We start from the raw sequence: 22,379 nt of genomic DNA, 5'->3' as shown, positions 1-22,379 counted from the left end.
CTGTGTGTTTCTAGGTGAAAGCAAAAGCACTTTATTTGGCCTTCCGAAAGTAGATGCATTTAGGAATCTTTAAGATTACTTACAACAGAACAGCAATGCATTTTATGGACGACCGTTTCGTGAACCTAGGAGAGGAGGTCATTCTGACTTTGCTATGACAATCTGGCCCTTCTGAATCAGCTACTGTTTTGTTATTAGTTTAAGTATTTGCTATTGACTGTTCAAATGCAGAGTTTTGCGCATCATGTGTGTGTGTGTGTGTGTGTGTGTGAGAGAGAGAGAGAGACAGAGCGAGCGAATTTGAATTTGAGAGAGGTAGAGCGCGAGCGAGAGAGAGAGAGAGAGAGGAGCGAGATGGTAAAGGGCGTTACATTTCCGACGAGTGCTTGCGGTGTTCGGCCAATCACAATGCACTGGGTCAGCTGGCCAATTAGAGCAGACTGCGCTTGTCGGAAGGAGGGACTTTGTAGAAAACGAAGCGTTTGAGAGAGGCGGGGCATAGATGACCTACACTAATGTACAGTATTTGAAAAATAATGTGTTTTTTGAACATTAAAGCATGTCAACATATTCTGTTACACCAAATACACAAAATAATGATCTTTAAAAAAGCATCATATGACCCCTTTAAGGAAGGAATTTTATATCACTGTTCAATAAATTTTGGTGGCCCGACTGGAAAACACAATAGCCTGCTGCTTGATGCAACAAGAACATGGCCAAGAACTCCCATCGCCACTGCAGCTTTTGATATTCAGAGCTTTCTGTGGGATTACATTTAAAGAATCTCATTAAAAGATGCCACTGTCTCCTAGCTACAACTAAAAGGGATAATGAAGCATAGCTTTTGAGGTTTTTCATGCAGAAACGCAACCTCCCCTTTCCAAAATGAATCTTTGCACACCCGTCCCCTCATATGGTGTAAAGCTTCCCTAACCCAGTGGCCTTGGATGTTGGCCACACTTGCTAAATATTTCAAAGCCAGATGGGGCTATTTTCAGAAACCTATCGGTTTCATTGTAAGCACAGAAGCGTCTGACAAATGCATGTCGTGTTTTGAGTGCGGTGCTGGTGTTGGTGCTTATGTTGAACTTCCTACCTTGTAAGCATGTAATAATTATGACAACATAAAGCACTGACAAATAAGCCTGGTGTAAACGTTAATATGAAAGTCAGTAACAAATCACACAAACTAAAGTAGATTGCAGAAATATAAAAACAAATCTGTTGCTTTACCACACTACTTTGGTAATTCAAAGTCACTGTAATAAACACATGTAAACATGTGGAGTGCACTTTTTAAACACTGTCTGTTAACTTTAGAAATTGTTTTGGTCGCGCCCCCCTTTAAACCTATAAAATAATCTGCCCTCCCCTTTCCCGAATAGCCATCCCACCTCAGACTACCAAATAATTTCACTAAACATTATAAAAATGTTATGCTTTTTTAATTTAAAAAAACCTACAGGGAAAAAAACACCTGCATCACTTGAAACATTGAAAAATAGCATAGAGAGAATAACTGTTATTTTTATTATTCTTAATGTCACCAACGACATTAAACACTGTGTCTACACTGGACACGAGCGGCAAAATACAGTAGAACCCAACCCATTATAATCAGTGACGCTGTGTACACTGGATGTGGTGCGACACGACACAACAAAACCCGACATTAAACTGATGTCTTGTTCTATTTATGACGTACTGACACAAAGTTAAAATGATTTGTAATGGTCGCTTTGTCGCGTCCAGTGCAGAGACAACTGTAGCGTCGGTATAGACACAGTTAGTGAAGCCGAGAGCAAGATATGCCTCATCATATTTTCTGCATTTAGCTTTTGAATGACCAGCACCTGCCTAGGTCTGTGTGACTTCATCTATGGCTTTTCTCTTCCCTTTCACAAACCAATCCATCTCCCATTCTAAGTTACGTCCTTTGGCTGTTTACTGTTTTATTTCTTTTCTTTTTCTGCTGATGGAGTATGTTTGAAATACGTTCATTATATACGCTTTCAAATATTTCCGCGTGTAACGTTAGCGTGCCAGGGTTGCCACAACAAAACCCACCCAATTGCTACTCAAAACTTTCCCAATCCATTTCGAGGGGGGTCTACCGGTAAAAAACGCGTTCCAGGGGGTAAAATACACGTTTTTTGGAGGGGATCCCCAAACTGCGGACTTGGCAACACTATAGCGTGCCAACTTGATGCTTCCTCTGAAGACTGCTTAGATGTGTTCGACTTGAAGCAGCGCTGCTTTGACCGATTGGTGTGTGTCATCAAAGTACTGCGAGAGCTATAAGAGAGCGGACGTCTCCTTATGCTTTCTCTTGCCATACTTTGATGTCATACACCGATCGATCTTGAAGTCGAACACATCTCTTTACTCTCGCATACGTGTCACATGACGAAGGTGATATCGCAGCCTCTGTGACTGAAAAATCAAGTTTTTTCATATCGCGATATTATCGCAAATGCAATTAATCGTTCAGCCCTAGCATCCAGTCTGTTTGGTTTATGGGGCTTGTTACATTATGGTTTATTAGCTTTTGCAGATTTTTGCAAATTTAGCAAAGGGTCATGATGGAGCATGATGATGGCACATCATTTATTTAGATTTTTTTTTCCATATATAGGGATGTGCCAATATTAAAATTCTATACTATTTTGTCCACAAAAAAAAAAACTAAACTAAAACAAAGTAAAATTACTCATTTTAAATGCTACAAATTATAATGTACAGTATGAAAAATAAATAGTTTACATTTAACTGTATTATTAAATTGATTGGTTTTAAAGATTAACTAATATAATTTAAATGTAAAAATATGGGAAATTATAATGCCCAATAAAACAAAAAATGTAATAAAACTTTAATATTGGCCTATGATCAAAATCACACATCCCTACTCTTATAAATCTCTTATGCTACAGTAAAAACAGTAATATTGTGAAATATTATTATGCTTATTTGGAGCTCAAGAAACATTTCTTCTTATTATCAGTGTTAAAAACAGTTGTGCTGTTTGTGTAAACCGTGAAACATTTTTTTCAGAATTTTTTGATAAATGGGAAGTTTAAAAGAACATCATTTTTTATGAAATAGACATTTTTGTAACATTATAAATGTCTTTACTGTCACTTTTAATTGATTTAATTAATCCTTTGTGAATAAAAGTATAACAAATTATATAAATAGAATAGTTTTATTTAATTATATATTATAAACACTCTCAGAAATGTTGCATCTTTAATTCCGCTTCTATAAAGCATCAGCGCTAAGTCTTAGACATTCATATGGATGTCTATGATAAATTTAGGTGAGTTTCATGACAGTGAGATGCCCACATCATTGAGGAGACATTCTATAAGGACGTCTCTGGCTTCTCCCAACATGCTCTGCTCTCTATAAATAGCCTTTTGGTACACGATGTGCTAATAGAGTTCAGAAGGAAGATTTTTCTCCGGCACTTGAAGGCTGTTCTGAGGCTATGGCATGCCCTCATGGGATGGGGTTGAATTGAATCAAATGCACTGCAGTGCTTGATGCCTTGGTGTTGCGTTGCAGCCAGACTGGCCAGCTTTGCTCTAATAAGTCTTTACTTTGTCATGTATCATTGGATGAGCCGTTTACCTTAATCAGATTAGGAAGCGTCTGAGCATGGATGTTTATCCCCATACAGCTCACGCCACCTGTCAATTAGAAGCTGCCTGGCACCTCCTACAAGATCATATTTCACAGAGGAAGAGCCACCAACGCTGTGGTCCTTATGCAATGTGGAATTGTCACCTTGCTCAATGGCAAAAGAACATACAGATATATTATTTTTGCTTCACTTCCTAATCTGACAGTTTAGATATTAGCACAATTAGTTCTCAGTGTTAGTTCCTGCAGAAATATTAAATAAATGTGCTCTATACTAAAACTGGAAGATCTTCGAGGCTTGGAGAAGGTGTTGAGTCTGGTAAAAATCATGCAGGAGCTTGAGGCACTTGTAAGAAACGGTCCGTACTAAAGATCAGGCCCTCTGTCAAAGACCTCAAGGGTCTTTAGTTCTCTTTTAAAGACACTTTTTCTCTCTGTAATTGGTAAGATCATCTCAGAAGACTTCATCACTGAATGCTCAGTGAATTTGTGGCTTCTGGAAAGCTGCATGAAGATGTTGAAGGGAAACTGAGGAGATGAAATACTCTTGGCGGTCTGGCCAGCCAGAAGCCATCAGAGTCAGATAGAGTGGGTGAGCTTCTCTTCCGCTTGTGTAATGATACCCACTGGCACCCTCCTGAGTTCTTCATTTGATGGCGCTGAGTGTGTGTTTATGTGTTGGTGTATGTTATGTTAGTGTGAATTACTATGTCCCTCTCAGTCTTTCAGTATTTAGCATCTTAACCAGACTTTGAGAGCAGCAGTAACAAATTTGTATGTTTGTGCTCGCTGTGTTATTTAAGCAGCAGATCTCTTGTGTGTTGTTCGAGCTTTGCTTCTGGTTTGTTTTGGACTGAATGTTCATCGACATTCCAGCAATAGTGCAGAGAAGGCATTCAGTGCCAGAAATAATAGCTACTGTATTTTCTTTAACATTTATTTTTCTATCACAAACGTATTAATTAATAATGTAATTGTTTTTATTTAATTAATAATATATATATTTTTTTTTTGTTAAAATTTTTTTATAGTTAATATTTTCATTTATTAATCTTATTATTTTTTATTGATGGTTCAATTTGGTGTTTGCAAACAGTGATTAAATTTTTTGTGGGCGGAGTCTATCTGGTGGCAGAAAATGACAGTTTTAAAGTAGCGGTCTATGGAAGCCATGGAATAAAAGTATAAAAAAAGTTAATAAAAAAAGGTAATTTCTGACTTTTTTTCTTGCAATTCTGAGATTATATTTCACAATTCTGATCAGAATCATAAGTTTATACCCCACACTTGGCTTTTTTCCTTCTCAGAATTGACAAAATTGCAATTGTTGAGTTAAATTGAGTTATAAAGTCCGAACTAAGAGATATAAACTTGCATTTGCGAGAAAAAAAGTCAGAATTGTGAGATAAAATAGGTAAATGTTATAGGTTTAAATAGTAGTCTATTTCATGCTGTAACTGCAGGGCTAATACAATATGTCGCCTATGAACTGCATGCATATGTGAATATTATGTAGACCTATTGTTTAAATCAAATTTATGCTTTAAAAATAGCAGGTTTCATCCATAGTCTTTTCGTTTAAACGTCTGCGTTTAGCTTCAAATGGTGTCTTTGACAGTATTCTATAAAAATTATTTGCATTCCAATTCTGACATCCAAAAGCACAACATGAAATCTTTTCTATTATTCTATGGATTTTACCCATTTCCCTCCACTTGCTCCCAGTGTTTTTCTACCACCACAATGCACACGCAGCTGCATGTGACGTAACTGTGACATCTACTCCAAATCGGTCTATAGCTGGAAATAATACTAAGGGTGCTTTCACACCTGTAGATTGATTGCTTTGTTCCGAAACGGGATTAAAATTATTACAATGTTGCTTTTTATTCTTGGTGCGGTTCGCTTTCACACGGCAAAGTTTCTAAATGGACCAAATGTGTTAATACAAGTCACGCGCGAGTAAACTGTTGTCTCATTGGTCAAAGTTCCACGGTTTATTTTCCGGGATTCCACTTAGCTGTCACGGCTGTCATCCGTCAGGATGGAACAACAACAGCTTCTTTTTTTTTGTAGCTGTCCTTATATTAATTTATCATTTTGAGCAGGAGTCCAGGATTCATCGGGAAAACATTTTTAAAATGCACCTACTAGGAAGAAGAGCAATAAGACCGCATTATAAAATTAAAAAGTGCGCTTTTTTATTTTGAATGGCGAAGACGTGCTCACACACAGACATTCACAGGTTAATTTTGAAGTATTAGCAAAACAACAAAGCTAATGCTTTTCACTGAACTTACGTATTTAACCATTATACATTGTGATATAGCCTGGTTCGTTGGTCCGTTGGATCGGATTGCTTTCTCACTACAACCGAACCGCTCCAGAGTTCGTTTTCAATCGAGCCGAGACCACCTCGTTCAGGCGATCTCGGACCGATTGTTTTGGCACGGATCCGAGCGCGATTGCCGTGTTCACACATGCCCAAACGAACCGAGCTAAGGGGGGAAACGCACCAGGTTCCGAAACAACGAGCCATGTGTGAAAGCACCCTAAAATGTAACTCCATAAAACTTTATAGGAATATCACACAATTTTTCTTCCATGTTTTAATTTTATCAGGGAATCTCTGTTGTGCAGCAGTTTTCATTTGATTACATTTGAAAAGATTAATAAAGTTAATTAAATTAATTAATTAAATTGTTAATGTTTTATATCTTCATTTTTCACAGAATAAAATAATGAATTTAATATGGATCCAGAAAAAATAAAACCGATTTCAATGGTCCCAAAAAGTAGGGCTGTGCAATTATTTGAAATTCAGTTTCGATTTCGATTTCGGCCTCCAACTTATGAAAATACAGTAATCGAGACAAAACGATTATTGCGCCCCATTCCGCCCCCTTTTCAGCAGTGCCCGTTCGTTCCTTCATAAAAGCCCAATTTCACACGCAAATCAGTAAAATCATATAACGAGACTTTTGCAAAATGGGACGTGCTTGATTTATGTTGATTAGATTTATTTATGTTTTTAAAAGCGTGAAAGAACTTGCGCTTCCTCATAGTGTTGTCACGGTACCAAAATTACCGCAAAACAAAAAATCATGCTAATTAAAAAATGTGACTATACTTTCATTTAATCCAAACTGTGTACATATTTAATTTGAAAGGGCTTTTAAAACATTCTAGAGTTATTCAGCCAAGAATAACAACTAACTAAGTTAACTAAAAAACAAAAAGCCCATAACTGCTTTTATGACTGATATGACACAGTCAATGTTAACCATTTGTACATTCTCTAACACGCATATTTTAGATTCACAATTCATTTAAAAGCCTCTGGTGTGTAAAAATAGTAAATATCATCATGTCCTCCTGTTTTTTTAACTCTAATAAAAGTTATAGGAGCATTAAAGGGGTCATATGATGCGATTTTTCCTTTCTCTTTGGAGTGTTACAAGCTCTTGGTGCATAAAGAAGATCTGTAAAGTTGCAAAGACTGAAGTCTCAGATCCAAAGAGATATTCTTTATAAAAGTTAAGAGTCAACCACGCCTACCTAAAACGGCTCGTTCTAACACACCTCCACATGTTTAACATTGCTTTATATTCTGAAATGTAAAATAAATATTTAATAAAATTAATATAAAACATACATTTGTAAATGCACCAGTGTGCAGGCATTTTTAGTGTTTTATACATAAGATAAGATACAGTAAGAACATGAACAAAGAAACAAAGTAAAACAAACTGACAAATACAATAAAACAAATATACAAATGAAATGAAATAAACAGTGCTGTCATTTTTCCATGAAATTCTACTAACATTACTGTTCAGGTAAGTAATAGCCTACAAAATAAATCTAAAAGTAATCAAATGTAAATGAACACTGCATAGTTTTCAGTGTATCTATTGAGAGATTAATGCTTATTAAAGCTATAACGTTATTCAGATTAAGAGCAGATTTGCATTTTGATGGCCCAAGTGCCAGTCTGTCACTTTAAGACAATATATTGACACACATCGGATTTTCTCCCAACTGTTGTCCTCCACTTAAAATCCCCCTGTAGTGAAAATCAAGTTTTTTATGTTGGTGATGTTTTTAATATGCTTTTAGACAAACCATGTGCCAATCTATTAATCAACACCATTGCTGTGTATTTTCTCCTTAAAACTGTAGTTTCCCAAAGGCTGACCCAGAAATATGGTTTGAAACAGCCCTTGGTTTGCTACGTCACAAACCAATAACCAATCACATCAAGGCATTGATTCCTATCACTAGCATGCAAAATATACCAATACCAGCACAAAACCAAAAATAAATCAGAGCAAAAAACCCATGAAGCTGTGGTTTAATGTGAATTTAGAACCACTAACTTGCATTATAACCCGTGGCAACAGTGTAAAAGTAGCCCGGAGTACTTCACATGCGTATGCTCGCGGGCGCGAGTCTTCAAGGCATTTTAGGACACATCGTCAACTAAGTAACTTTAACGAATGTTACAGTATTCACTGTAGTTGTCCGCTAGTAAAAACATAGTTTTATCAGTCATTATCTGTGTATATGCCATTGTTTATCGGTTACTAGAGTTCAGTGGATCAGGAGGCGGAACTAATTTGCATATTCATAGATCCGCGTATAGTAAATGAGGCAAGGGTGTAGAGTTACATTCAAGCTATTTTAAGGCATGAGAAAATTATTTTCACAAGAAAAAACATTTAAATATGTCATTTTGATGATCAAAGATAAGTTTTAAGGGATAAAATATTTGACTACGGGGGACTTTAAGACATAAACTGTGTTTAAGTAAATACTCTCCAAGCCGGCCATTTTGACATATTTTTGTGTGTATTTGATCGATTGGACATGCACCTGAAGCTCTCCGTTTTGGAGCGCGGAGCGGGCTCACTTTTCAGCCTGAGGAACAGCATCTCTTGTGCGGATTGTGCTTTCAAAGTTTTATTATCAAACATGTCCCGCAATTTAGCAACAGTAAAGACAGCATCTTACAACAATCACCGATTGATCGGATTTCTAAAGTTTGGGTTTTAGGGAGGAACGAATGTGCACCGCTGTGAAGGGAAAGAAGTTGCGCAATACGAAATTAAATATCATAATTTAATCATACGCAATATCATAATTAAACAGGGCTTTCATGTTGCGCATGCTGAAGCTCCTCTGCGTGGATGCGATCTCGCTGCTGAATTGCGAGTAGCAAAAATGCATCATAGACAAATGTTTGATAAACAGCTGGCGACTCTGGTGAGATAGAATTTGCAAGATAATGTATATAAAGCAATAATAAATGTATGTGTGTTTTATCAATTTTTCCAGTACCGATAGCAGAACCGTTAACGTCAGAGCTTATTGATACTCCGGTCTTTCATAATTTAGCCCCGGGACCAATTATAAATACTGTAACTTTGATTCTCGCTGTAGTATTGTTGTTGCCGTGTGTTTCGTTGTGAAAGCGAAACTACTTTGTTTGCCCTTCCAAAAGAGGAGGATATCCGCTTCATCATGCCTAGAGCTGATCCGTGCTGGTCGCTGAGGAAATACATCAACCTCGTGCTGTGGATCGCCGGATTGGCTTTCACCATGGACGAAGCGGAGTCCAGCCCGGGGTCGTCACATGTGGTTGCCGCAAGCCCGCCGGCCGCGCCGTTCACTCTAGCCGCCGGCCTCCGTTCACTCTAGCCCGCTGTGTGCTTCGTTGTGAAAGGGAAACTACTTTGTTTGGCCTTACAAAAGAGGACACAACTAGAAATCAGTGGTTAAATTGTATTTACAACACTGTTCCAGAACAGTTCAACCCAAATATTCAGATGTGTGCAGCACATTTTATGGAGGACTGTTTCCTGGGAGAGTAGACTACACTGTAAAAAAAATTCAGTAAAATTTACGGTAAAAAACGGCAGCTGTGGTTGCCGGAATTTTACAGTAAAAAATACGGTAGCAACATTTTAGGTTTTACGATTTTAACTTAAATTTACAGTTCAATACTGTAATTGAATTAACTGAAATAATGTTAATATACCAACCTATTGCAGTACTGAAATCTGTTTTGTTCCTTTAAACGCGAGTTTTGAGCAGTGTAGAGTAGCACTTGTTGTTTGTCATTTCTCTGATCTCAAATGCAGACATGGTTTTATGTTTACACGGCGCGATGCAACGCAACGCATAAAAACAGTATAAATCATTATAATCCGTAATTATGTCCCCACTGGATGCAACAAATGCCTCGTTTATAATGGGTTTTAATGTTTTTGTCTCTTCGCTCTGGCCGGGACACGGCATCACAATATGGTAAGGGGTGTAACATTTCCGTCACACGCTTGAGGTATTAGAAGCATAGAGGAGAAACAATAATGTACAGTATGTGGAAAATAATATGTTTTTTTAACCTTAAACCGCATAAACACATTTCATTACACCAAATACACAAAATAATGTTCCTTTTAGCAACATCATATGACCTCTATAAATAGTTAATAAGAAACTTAATTCTAATGATCATTATATTAGCGTTAGCCACGCTTATGCTAATGATGAACTACACTAATAACAGCGATGTTCATTTCAATCCGACATTCAAATTAAAATACTGAATAATATTCATAATAGAAGCAGTGTTTGCCACAGACTTGCACTCTATTTGTTGGGCCATATATATGCAAATTCATTATTTGGCAGCAGGAGGCGCTTGTAGAGCGGGAGAGAAAGAGATGTTTCCTCATTTTGAGGTCGCCATGTCTCAGTGCTTTTATGAAGAGAGCGCATCTGCGCACCTTTCGGATAGCGCATCAAGAACCGAGTTGACCGGGTACTCGGTACCACCGGTACTTAAAAACACTGAGTACCGTAACGGTTTCATTTTTTTAGTACCGACTTGGTACTGAAGTACCGGGTCTTTTGACAACATTTCTTCCTCGGGAACATTACTGTGTATGCGCTCAGAGACGGAATACAACACGGACATGTAAAGTCATCTTTTAAACGGTGAAATACACACAAAAATATGTAAAAATGCGGTGCTTAGTGATTATTCACATAAACCCTCGTCGGTTATGTAATAAATGAATGTAAAGAGTTGAGAATGAAAATACTTGTGTAACAGTAAATTGGATCCGTGCGGCTCTTAAAGTGACAGCGGGCTATATTCCTGATGGTTTGGGGGGGTCTGACCCCCCTAAAGAAGGCTTGATCCCCCCGATGGACATCAAAACTAGATGTACGGGGGGTCAGATAGAAAGTAGGCTAGCCTACGCATAATATGGAGATTTACTTGTAAATATTAATATGTATTTCTATAGCTCTGACTGATTTTAAAAATGTAATTTTGGCAGCCCCTGAAATGGGTCGTATTGACATTACCTGAGTGGTTGAAGAATACGCTACAGCAGCGCTCATTCAAAGACATGCATTTATTGCTTGGACGGAGCAAGAACACCTGAAATGCATGCGCAGATTCAGTCGAGAGATAAAGTTTACCCTCTTCAACTTAATGCTGTTGAACTGAATTTACGGAGCAAACTATTTGCTAAAATAACCACAACATTAACAGCAACGCTAAAATACAAGCGTGTGGTAATGTTAGTCAGATGCGCATGAAAGTTGCACGTGTTACTATAACAAACACTGCTTGTTTTCTTTCAGAATCATCATTGGTGTTTAGAAAGACAAAAATAGGTTACATAAGTTTTTACCTACTGTAAAAATTAATAAAAAATTAAAAAGGTGTGAATAATTACATTTTAGACACATTGTCAGTAATTTCGTCAACAAAAATAAGGAGAACTGTTATGCATCTCTGATCAACTGAATCAATGATTCAGTGAGCCATTCATTAAGGCAGTCACTTGCTTAGTTTCTGAATGAATCAGCCATTTGAACAAATCGATTGAATGAATGACTGAATCATTCACTTATTAAGACAGGGATTTGTCACAAATTTTTTTTTTATAATTTTATATTTTACTAGCCTATTTATTTGTATTTTTGTATGTTGAATTAAAATATTTATTTCTAAAGCTACTTATATTTCTTTCTAAAGCTACTTTTTTGTAATGTCTATGCAGTGTTTTTTTTTTAAATTAACAAAATAACTATTATCTTTGATAACAACTTTATCTTTAATTAATCGGCACATGATGTGCATGTTAATTAATTAATCGTATTAATTTGAGATTATTTTGATTAATTAATTGGCACATTATGTAATTAATTAGATTTTAAAAAAACAATCACAGCCCTATTTAAAACATACGAAATACCCCCCCCAATCTTCTGACCCCCCCGATGGTCACTGTGTAATTCGCACCCTGCCCGTAAGCAACTTCCCAGACACCCTAGAAATCACAGCAATGCTCTAAAACTTCTCAGAATGCCTTAGCAACTGCATAGCAACACCCTGGCAACCATCCATAACACACTAACAATGTGACAGCAGGTTTTGTATGGTCAATCCCACTCATATTTTCGTAAGAAGATGTCAAAATCGAGGATTTGGGAGGTTTTCGTTGACAGAGACTTTGAAACATGAAAACATGATGGCAGGGTGGGATTGAAAATTTTAAATCCAGATCACCTGCATTAAATACCAACATGTGCACTACCTGCTTGGCCACATCTCTCACTAATCTACCAATTTTTTATGTTTTATTATCTAATTATCATGCTCCTTAACTTCGCTTTCACAGAGAAAATTCCCATTTTCTCTGTGAAAGGACACTTCAGAATAGAATATTTAAAGTCTAGGTCAGTAAAACAATGCCAGTCTGAATGAAATCTGAGACAGTGTCTGTTGAGTCTACAAAGTGAAGGGTGAACTACATTTAACAGTGAGCTTGTCTCCTGAGAGATGTATAAAGTGGAGCAGTAGTGCTGTAGGGGAATGTTTGTGTATAGAAACGGCATGATTACCTGCTTTCTGCAGACAGGAACCACTCCACTAACCTGAATATGACCACTGATATTCTCCGACTTCAATAACAGGGACGCCCCACCAAATTTAGATACGACAATCTGTATTCCAGTCATGAGGAATCCACCCGTCAATCCAAGCACTTTTATTTGCATAAAAATCAGCTTACAGGCACACGTCTCTTTGTCAGACTGTCATTTTTCACCAATGTGCCCTTCTTGCAACAGTCCGGAGAGATTTTGCCTGGATCAGATGCTAATGTCAGAATTAGTATGACACAGAGACAGAGCGCGAAACATATTGTGTGCAGTAGTCCTACATCTGCTATCTCCAGTCTTTTTTCTCCTTCCCACCTCATCTGCTCTGCCTCTGCTTTTCCAAAACAATGTGGGACGTGTTGAATAACAGGGTTGAATAGTCACATCTCTCATTATTTTCAGCGACTAATTCCACTGTGCTGGTCACATCCTTCGTTTCTTCAGCTGCAGTAATGTGGCCGCGGGGTCCAGAGTGGTCTTGTCAACAATGTGGTACATGGCAAACTCGCATAAGAGATGAGGTCTTTATCCACACCGATACTGTCACTACTAAGCAGTTTGGGGAAAATTTCAGATTCTTCGCTTTATGGTTTGGTGTGGGCAGTACATTTACATGTTCCCACCATACATGTTCTAATATATCAGATGTAATATTGAAAGTACAGTTTTTAAACAATGGAAATTCAATTAGTTATTTTTATCACTGTATGTCAATGAAGCGCACATTTATGATTGTCAACTAAAATTAAAACCATAAAAAATACATAATTTTAAATAAAAGAAATGTTAACTGAAATAAAATATAAAATAGTATTTCAGCTCATTGCCAAGGCAGCATTTCTCATTTTCATTTAGTTTAAGTTGAAGTACTAAAATAAACTAAACACCATAAACTATATAAACATATTTAAAAAACAAAAACTAATAAAAATGACAAATATATATATATATATATATATTAGGGGTGGAATGGTACACAAATGTCACTGTTCGGTACGTACCTCGGTTCGGGGGTCATGGTTCGATACGATTTCGGTACAACAGAAAAAAAAAACAAATCTACTATGCTCAGTTTCTTTTCATTTATTTTGAACAGACAGTAGTACAAATTACAATTTTTTTCCACCTAGATGTGAAAATACTAAATATTATTACATTATGTTATACAGTATATATAAAATCTGCAGTACATAGCCTACATACAAGGAATACATTCTTGAATTATATTTGATTTAGTTTACAGATAAACATGAGAAAAAAAAAACAGCGTGACACCTAACTTGGCCTATATACGCTGAGTTTCAGTTCATTTTTGTGACAGGCTTATTTTGTTCACAGAAAGGAAACTCAAATGGCAGAAAGCAACATCCTATTTGTTTTCTTTATTTTACAAAAGCACAATGTTTTGTTTTCATTGTAAGTGTACACAAATAAAAGCAGACCTGTATACAGTGATGCATTATTAATAAGACAATAATTGTTTAAAGTTGATTCTGCTGGTATAACTTTGATGGAGTGACCTCAAGCATTGCCGAAATGAATTGTGGGTTCATCGCGTCGCGTTGGGTCCGTTGCTCGCAGCAGAATTTTTGTAATTTGATAATCACACTAAGCCAGTTTTATGTTGATTAATACTCGTGCAGCCCTAATCTTTGCTTTTTCAGACAAATGCTTGCATTCATAAATGCAGACATCTGTTAACTACAGTTTGTGGAGTGAGGTTGAATTTGAACAGAATATACAACATTTCTTCACACTGTAGCTGGGACGGCACCGCCATGCAAACTGACTCCAGCCACATTCCTGTGGTCAGCCAGAGAATATGTTTTTAGATGGGTATGTTTGTATGCGTGCGTGTGGAGAAAACCCTGTTTGTGTTGGACGGCTGGTTGTTCAGGGGGCTGGTACATGGTACAGGCTTCATTATACTGGGCCACCTCCTGTTTGCCTCCATCTCTCCCTCAGGCGTCCTTCCCACCTGCGTATTATTAGACTGCCGTGCAGGGCAGACGATCAAAGTGGGAAAATACTAACAGCCTCAAAATGGAGGCCCAGGAGGGAGGGATCGCACAGGAACGGTGTTTTGGGAATTTGAGCGCAGAGGTTGGATCGTACCGTGTGTTATGACAGACTTTGTATTCTCAGTAGACTTAGTTACTCATTATAATAAGCCTGAACAAGCCAGAACAGTGCAATTATGTTTTAAAATACTATATAAATATGTTTAAATCACCCTCTGAGTAGCATTTCTGTGTAGAAGGTCGTTTGGCTCGTTTACATCTCGTTATGCCTCAGAGCCCAGCTTGTCAACTGACAGGTAATTATAGTTAGATAGAAAATCAGAGGGTCTAGTGCCTCTGTCTCTTTCTTTGGAGTGTCTTTGGAGACGCCCCTCAAATTAGTTTCACACAAGTACCTTACAGTCTGTTTATAGACACTTGCTCCTTGAGTGACTTGCCTTTTTTTTTCTTTTTACAAAATAACAGACAAATCAATTTATTTTATTTTTTAATTTAATTTAATTTATTAAGCTTTTTCCTAAATTCTATTTTGGACCCCTTTGTGTGACTGTTCCTTTATAATAAAGGGGCAGCAATAATTTAAAATGTGTCACCTATTCAGTCCCAACAATATCTCACATTTTGCTGAGACTTGCCAAAATGCTTTAATACAATAGACTTGCCAAGTTTACAACAAGTTGTCAGTGATTTCTCATCAAATTCACAAGAAAAAAATATCTGAGCTAATAAATTTTTTTATATTATTCATTTTAATTTTCTATACTTTTGATGTGTGTACTCGTGAAGTACTTAGGAGAAATAGAAATAAATGAGACAGTTGTGTAAACAGTTTTAAATTTAATTTAGCTTTGTTTTATTTTACTTAAATGCTTTTATTTATTTACCTATTTTTGTGTATTCATTGTGTCTAGTTGTCAACATAATACACGCTTGCCATTTTTGTTTTATTTATTTATTTACTTATATTTTTATGGGTTTTAAACTTTTAGTTAATGTTTCTTCCAAAACAGTCATACTTTTGTTTTACATGACCATTTTTTCATCGATAGGGTTTTTTCTACTTTATAAGACTGTATGTGAATGATTAGCTGTTATGATTTGTCTTTGTATGTAAAATGAGCAATGTCCCTAATATGCTTAATATTGTACACATATTGGCTTTCATATGATAAAAGGGAAGTCGTGGCCTAATGGTTAGAGAGTTGGACTCGTAACCCAAGGTTGCAGGTTCGAGTCTTGTACCGGCAGGGATTGTGGGTGGGGGGAGTGAATGTACAGCACTCTCTTCCACCTTCAATACCACGACTGAGGTGCCCTTGAGCAAGGCACCGAACCCCCAACTGCTCCCCGGGCGCACCGCAGCATAAATGGCTGCCCACTGCTCCAGGTGTGTGTTCACGGTGTGTGTGTTCACTGCTGTGTGTGTACACTTTGGATGGGTTAAATGCAGAGCACTAAATGGGTCACCATACTTGGCCACATGTCACTTCACTTCACTAAAAGACATTTGCTTTGTGACCATTTATTTTAAAAAAGCATGGCAATTCCTTTTTTTCCATAATATTTATCTCACTTTTAATGCAGCCATTTCTGAAAACAGAAGCAAGTGATAATAATGGTACTAGCCAAAGCTGGTTGTTTGGGGATCATCATAAGGACTAATGTACTTGGGCTGGACTGAGTTCTTGTCAACCTCATCAAGCCACAGGAAGCGAATTTCCTCATGGTCTGATGTGACCTTATGTGTTTTCCAATAGCAGTAATCAGACAGATGCTGTAAGCTATTACACTAATGCGTCTTCCATTATGAGATTGAAACCCGTTTGGCTCAGGGGTTTTATTTTTATTTAACCTTTATGTAAGGAGGTTAGACACGCTGAAATTTAAAAGCTTTTGGACAAGAGATACAGTACCTGGCCAAGACCATAAATGGCACAAAAAGTTTTAGAGAAACACAAACCTCACATAATTAGATCAAATACACATTCAAGTAAACTAATTTAGCCTACACATTTTATAATCATAAAATTTTATAAATATGGAGGAAGTCTATATAATATGTCTTGACATCAACTATTACATGGCTCAGGTTATAAGTGCATGAGTATAGTATTGAGTAAATGCAAGTATATGCATGATACTTTTAATACACAAAAAATATCCTTAATGCCTTTACGAGCTCAGTTTTCTCTCTTGTTAATGTATTTTAAATAAGCAGAAAGTTTGGGTTGGCCAAGGACATTTTATTTTATATTATTTTATTTTAAATTTCTTTCACCAAACCATGCCTATAAATATCTCAATAAATATATTTTTATCTTTTATAATAAGCACATAAATAGGAGACCTCAAAGTTAACATACATGGACTAAAATATCCGTTAATAGCCAACTGATTACCTGAATAATTATATTAATATTAACAAATAATAGGCTGAACTCATTTAAAATCACAAGCCAAGTTTTCCTGCTAAAAGATTTTGCTGCAGTGTACTAGTTCTTGATTTGATGAAAGTGTATAATTGGTTGATTGTTAGCACTTTAAGGTGTTACATTACTGCAACAATGAGAGCACTTGGCCCTCACGACTGACCTGGATAGCGTGAAACCCTATCTGTACTGTGCCACTTAACACAAAGCAGGACACAAGATAGCAGTATGGCTAGAAAGACAAATCTAGACCGACATCTCAGTCATCAATGATTGAGCCTTTTGTTACTCAATTTAACAGATTTTTTTTTTTTAAATACATATTTTCCAAATGTTTTGCTTGCCCCCTCTATTTTGCCAAACATCTGCTGCTGTCAGGAGCGACCTGTTCTTCCATTAACAATACCTGGCCTGCATGCCTCATTAGATCACCTATGGAGAGCCCGTTTTTGTCATCCAGTCTTTCTGTTTATTATCCAGTAATCAACTGGAGTGCAACCAAGTGATGTAGGTTTGCAGATATTCAGTATTTCTTTTCATTGTACTGTTTGTGTAGTTCCTGCAGTTACTGGGCAAAATATCATGCACATATGTGTACATAACCAGAATGTTATTGTGAGACGGGCAGATGGGTTACTTTAAAAGGAAAGCTGCTGTTTTGATTTTTTATCTGTTGTGAGTTTTGTTTTGAGTTTTGTTTTGATTTGTTTTTCCTTTATTTTGGGATCATGCAAACCTTCTGTGAATTATTTTACAATAAAGAGGACATAATATTGGTTTTGATTTGTTTTTAAAAGTTATGTTTTGTTTTATTTTAAAAAGCCTCTTTATTTTGGGATTATGTAAACCTTGTGTGACTTCTTTTACAATAAAGAGGACGTTTTGTTTTGTTTTGTTTTGTTTTGTTTTGTTGAAAAAGGCTCTTCCATTATTTTGGGACTGTACAAACCTTGGGATCATGCTGACTGTTCTTTTACAGTAAAGAGGGCATTTCTTTTATTTTATTTTATTTTACTGTGACCCTTGACGTCATGCTTATGTTCATGCACATGTACACTCAATTTTAGATCCACTGCCATCAGCTTAATCATGTCTTCCTCACATCCAGCATTTACAATGTCTGATTTGCTTCTTTTTTTTTTTACAGGGCTTTTAAAGCAGGTTGTATAACTGTACTTGAGACATATTGCTGTGCACAATGACGTGCTGTTGTATGCATTGAATGCAATCACAGAACAGCAGGCGTGCAAGCGTAGGGGGTAAAGGTGACTGAGTCGCCCATGGAGACGTGTTCTGTGTATCATAATACACAAAAGGAGCTGTTTGCACACTTGTTCGGTCATGTGAGCTGTACATAGTAACCAATAAGCAAACTCCGACCGACTGTTGTTTTTCACTCGTTACGACCTCCTTCGTGAATGTGTGCTGTATGCGAGGCAGACGGGTTTTAAGTTACAGGGCAGGGAAGGTAAAGCCCCAGATGTTTTGAACAGTTTGTTCATTGCAGTGACCAATGTGTGTGTGTGTGTGTTTTTTCTCTGTCACAGTCTCCCAGTCCAACAGCAGTTTAAAGAAACACAGGAACAGAAGTATCTTTAGTCCCTTCTTCTGCTGTTTCCGGGACTATAATGCGGAACCACCAGCCACCAACAACAAGACCTGCTCCCTCCCTCCACCTGCCGAGGAGAACAGCAGCCCTCCAAAGGTGAGGCCTCATTTATTTCTCTAACGACAGTTTTAACGGCGTGAAAATCTTCGGCAATGGATGCATGAAATTGCAGAGTTTAAGTTACTGCATTTGAATTGCTAATGTTGGTCCAGCTCAGAATAAAGTCTGAAAAATGTTCTCTCGGTTTAGCTGAGGTTTTTTTCTTGTTTGCGAGCTGCACCCGAATGCAGGCTCCGTGCATGCTGTTCCCGTGTCCACACCGCAAAGTTTTCCAGCTGTTCCGAACTCTGTGAACCCGCTGTGATGTTTACCATCCAGTTCTAGAAATGATGGGCCCGCTTCCCCTCACACACATTCTTCAATTTCCACCCACCCACATACACACACACTCTCTCTCTCTCTCTCTCTCTCTCTCACACATTCCTGAACTGGTTCTAATTCCAATAAAGTATGCGTCTTGTGTGATTGATTACTTGCTGCCCAGTTTGTTCCTTCCCCTCTTTCTTTTTCTTTTTCTTTCTTTTTCTTTCTCTCTTTCTCCCATTGGCTATGTGCACTTAATGGGGAGTACACAATCACTTAGAATGCATTGCGCCCGCTGATAGTGTTGTTTATTTGCACATGTCATCTATGCTGTTTTTAGGTTAATAAAGTAATTATGCAAAACAGGTCACCATGTTGAAAAGTAAAAAGCACAAATTAGATCTTTTTAATATCTCAGTTGTTTCTCCTAGGGAACAAAATCAAATTGAGACATTTGCTCCTGATTTTCAGATTGTTCTCCTGAGAAAAAGTCTCAAATTCAACTGAGACTAGCCAAGTCTGACTGCAGTTAATAGTCTGTGATTTCTCATCAAATTTTTGCAAGGAAAAAAAATATCTGAGCTATTTAATTTTAACATTAATTTTACATTTCTGTGGGAGAAATAAAAATACAAAAAATATAAAAAGTCAAAAATTTCAATTTTTATAAGTAATTTTAGAAGAAACGTCTGATACAAAATTGATACTTGAAGAAAACACAACCAAGAACTCAAATAAATCTCCTGAGCTGTAAAAGGGGCAAACTTTGAGCAATAAAACCTTACACTAGGATGGTGCAAACATGTCATGTACTGTAGACACATGTACACTTGGGCCTTTGTTTATTTTAATTGATTTTATTTTATTTTTTGGTTTTCCACACTTATCATGAAGACTCCAGTCCATCAGTAGCCTAATAAAAGCGGTTTTATTTTACATGGAGCGGACCACCTCAGACTGGCGCGATATTTACAAAAAATTACAAACTGCACTTTACAGTAAACACTCATGTTGTGTTATTTCAGCACATTTGTCTTGTGCCTATTGTTTAGTGTATTTTCACACTCTTTCTTGTTCTTTTTCTTTTGGTCTCTTGCACTCATCCAAACACACACACAATTGCTGGGCAGTGTACCGTGTGAAATGACCTCACTGTCCGTGGTGAAACTTTAAGCCACAGCTGTTAAGCTCCACAAACACTCATGTGTGCTGCCAAAGCAGGTACAGGCAGCTATAAATGGATCTGAATCAGATCACATTACCGCCAATGTTTGCCTGCAAATGACTTGCGATCTGCAGAGGAATGTCCTGCTATTTTACATGTGCATGCACTCTAAGCTGCCCTGTTTTAGACCCACAGACACTTTAAATGAAACCCATGTGTTTTACAGCTCTTCCAGAGAGATTCCTGGCAGGATTACGCTGTGAACAAGGATGTGATTTTTGTCAGCATGTCTGTCTGTCTTAGTCAGTCATGTAATAATAATGTACAACAGTTGTGTACATTGTGTTATTACAACACAATAATAACAGTTCGTAATCTCTGTTGTGATGTTTGCTTTCACAGTGTCGTGTTTGTTGTGCTTCTTTTTTTCTTTTTGATGATTCTCTTCCCTCCGTTTTGTTCTTTTTTCCCCTCTTTCTATCTGGTTTTTGTTCTTAGTGTGATCAGGTCCAGGTCATCCCTATTCCCAGTGTATGTATTATCTTTTTTATTTTGCCTGCATGCTTATGCATATATTTTTGTCTCTTGAGAGAAACCTGCCTGACTTCATTTTTCTGGGATGCATTAAGCTTCTACATCACTTTACATAAAGTATGCAGCATCTTGGAAAACAGCCACATATTGGGCATAAGTGACAGAAGGATTTAAACCTTGGGCTTTGAATTGATTAAACATTTTAATTTAATCAATTACATGAAGATCCTATCACTTACCTACTGTCCAAAGCAATACATTTTTCAATGACCTGCACAATCCTTCAATGCAGATGTTTTTTTTTTTTTTTTTTGCCTGCATCTACTTTCATTCATTACAAAAAACAATCCCGCACAGCTCAGATCTCATCAAAATGTTTTGATCGAAATCAGTAAATGTCTCTGGTTTTATTGTCCATATCATTGCACATTATTCTAAAGAAAAAAAACTGTTTTCATAATCTTTCATCAAAATGTAATAACTCTGCCTTTGATAATGGGTTTTCTGCTCACAAAACCTTAGTAGCATGTGTGGGGGGAAAATATTAACCATTAATATCAAAATATCATAGCCATATATGATCAAAACAGATCAAATCCACAAACTGCCCTTGATTTTTTTTTCAATTGAATATTCTATTTCACTCAAAATTCAAAATTTGTTAAGTTAAATGGATAGTTCACCCAAATTGAAAGGTCTATCATTATTTACTCACATCTTTCCAAATATGTTTTTTTCTTCTTATGTGGAGCACAAAAGTAGATATTTGGACACATTTTTTTACAGTTTTTGCCGATACTCAGTTGAGTCCTGAACAACACTGATTAGACGCCATTGACTTTCATTGTGTGTACAAAATACTTTTTTTTTTTTCCAAGATGTCTTCAATTGTTTTCCACAGAAGAGTCATACTCTTTGAAAAAATTTCATTCTGGGTGTACTATCCCTTTAATGGTTTGCAAATGCTATTTCATTTTAGGGGAGTTGGAAAATGAGCCTATTTTCAAAAATAGTGGAGTGCTCCTTTAAGCTTGGTTATAGAGTCATATGGTTAAGGTAATTGGGAGACTGGTAGTGCCGATAGTAATAAGCTGTACTTAAGGACAACAGCAGTCTCAGAAAGTCAAATCATCCCACACTGCACCTGCTAGAGGAAGAGCGTGCAGAGAGGTTTGCTGATCTGAGCCAGGTCTTCACACTGAGCCGGAGATAGGGGAGACCCAAATCCTGAAACACACTCCACCTGCCTCTGCCTGCTCAGCAAAAAGCAAGCATCCATGCTGAGCAAATCCTGGCAGGAGTTTTAATTCTCACAGTAATTGTAATCAAACCTCGGATCCGCTGGTGTTTTCTAAGATGACAGCTGGGAATGTCTCACTGCCTGCTTCCAGATCCTCCTTGCTTTGACTGGCTGACACTAATGACTGAAATTTTCAGCTGCATGTCAAGCTTTCAGTATCTTCTCTCTAATGCGTTTTGAAAGTGTCTGGATTGGGGTAAAGGTTAAGTTGGGAATTTAGTGAACCACAAACTGTTGGCTGTCATTTTTCACTCAGCGCAAACAGATTATCATAATGCAAGCAAGTGATAAATCTTAAAGCGTTTGAAAGCCATGAAATGAATCCTGGGATTGGCTGATACAGCAT

The 22,379-nt window shown here is 37.1% G+C and overlaps 1 protein-coding gene across 2 annotated transcripts in view; it reads left to right on the top strand.

The window, feature by feature from the left end:
* ctdspla (CTD (carboxy-terminal domain, RNA polymerase II, polypeptide A) small phosphatase-like a) overlaps positions 1–22,379 on the top strand; it is a 37,266-nt gene that overhangs the window by 3,923 nt on the left and 10,964 nt on the right. The window contains exons 2-3 of one of the 2 annotated variants that reach the window (XM_016271728.1): positions 18,610–18,767; positions 20,698–20,730. In XM_016271728.1, the coding sequence (XP_016127214.1) occupies positions 18,610–18,767; positions 20,698–20,730 (191 nt within the window). The remainder of the gene's footprint in view (positions 1–18,609; positions 18,768–20,697; positions 20,731–22,379) is intronic. The other variant, XM_016271729.1, reaches the window with a different exon arrangement.

This window comes from Sinocyclocheilus grahami, unplaced genomic scaffold (assembly GCF_001515645.1).
Source record: "Sinocyclocheilus grahami isolate Dianchi unplaced genomic scaffold, SAMN03320097.WGS_v1.1 scaffold65.1, whole genome shotgun sequence".
NCBI classification, from domain to species: domain Eukaryota; kingdom Metazoa; phylum Chordata; class Actinopteri; order Cypriniformes; family Cyprinidae; genus Sinocyclocheilus; species Sinocyclocheilus grahami.
Note: the sequence above shows the minus strand (reverse complement) of the source record. Positions and strands in the feature narration are given on the sequence as shown.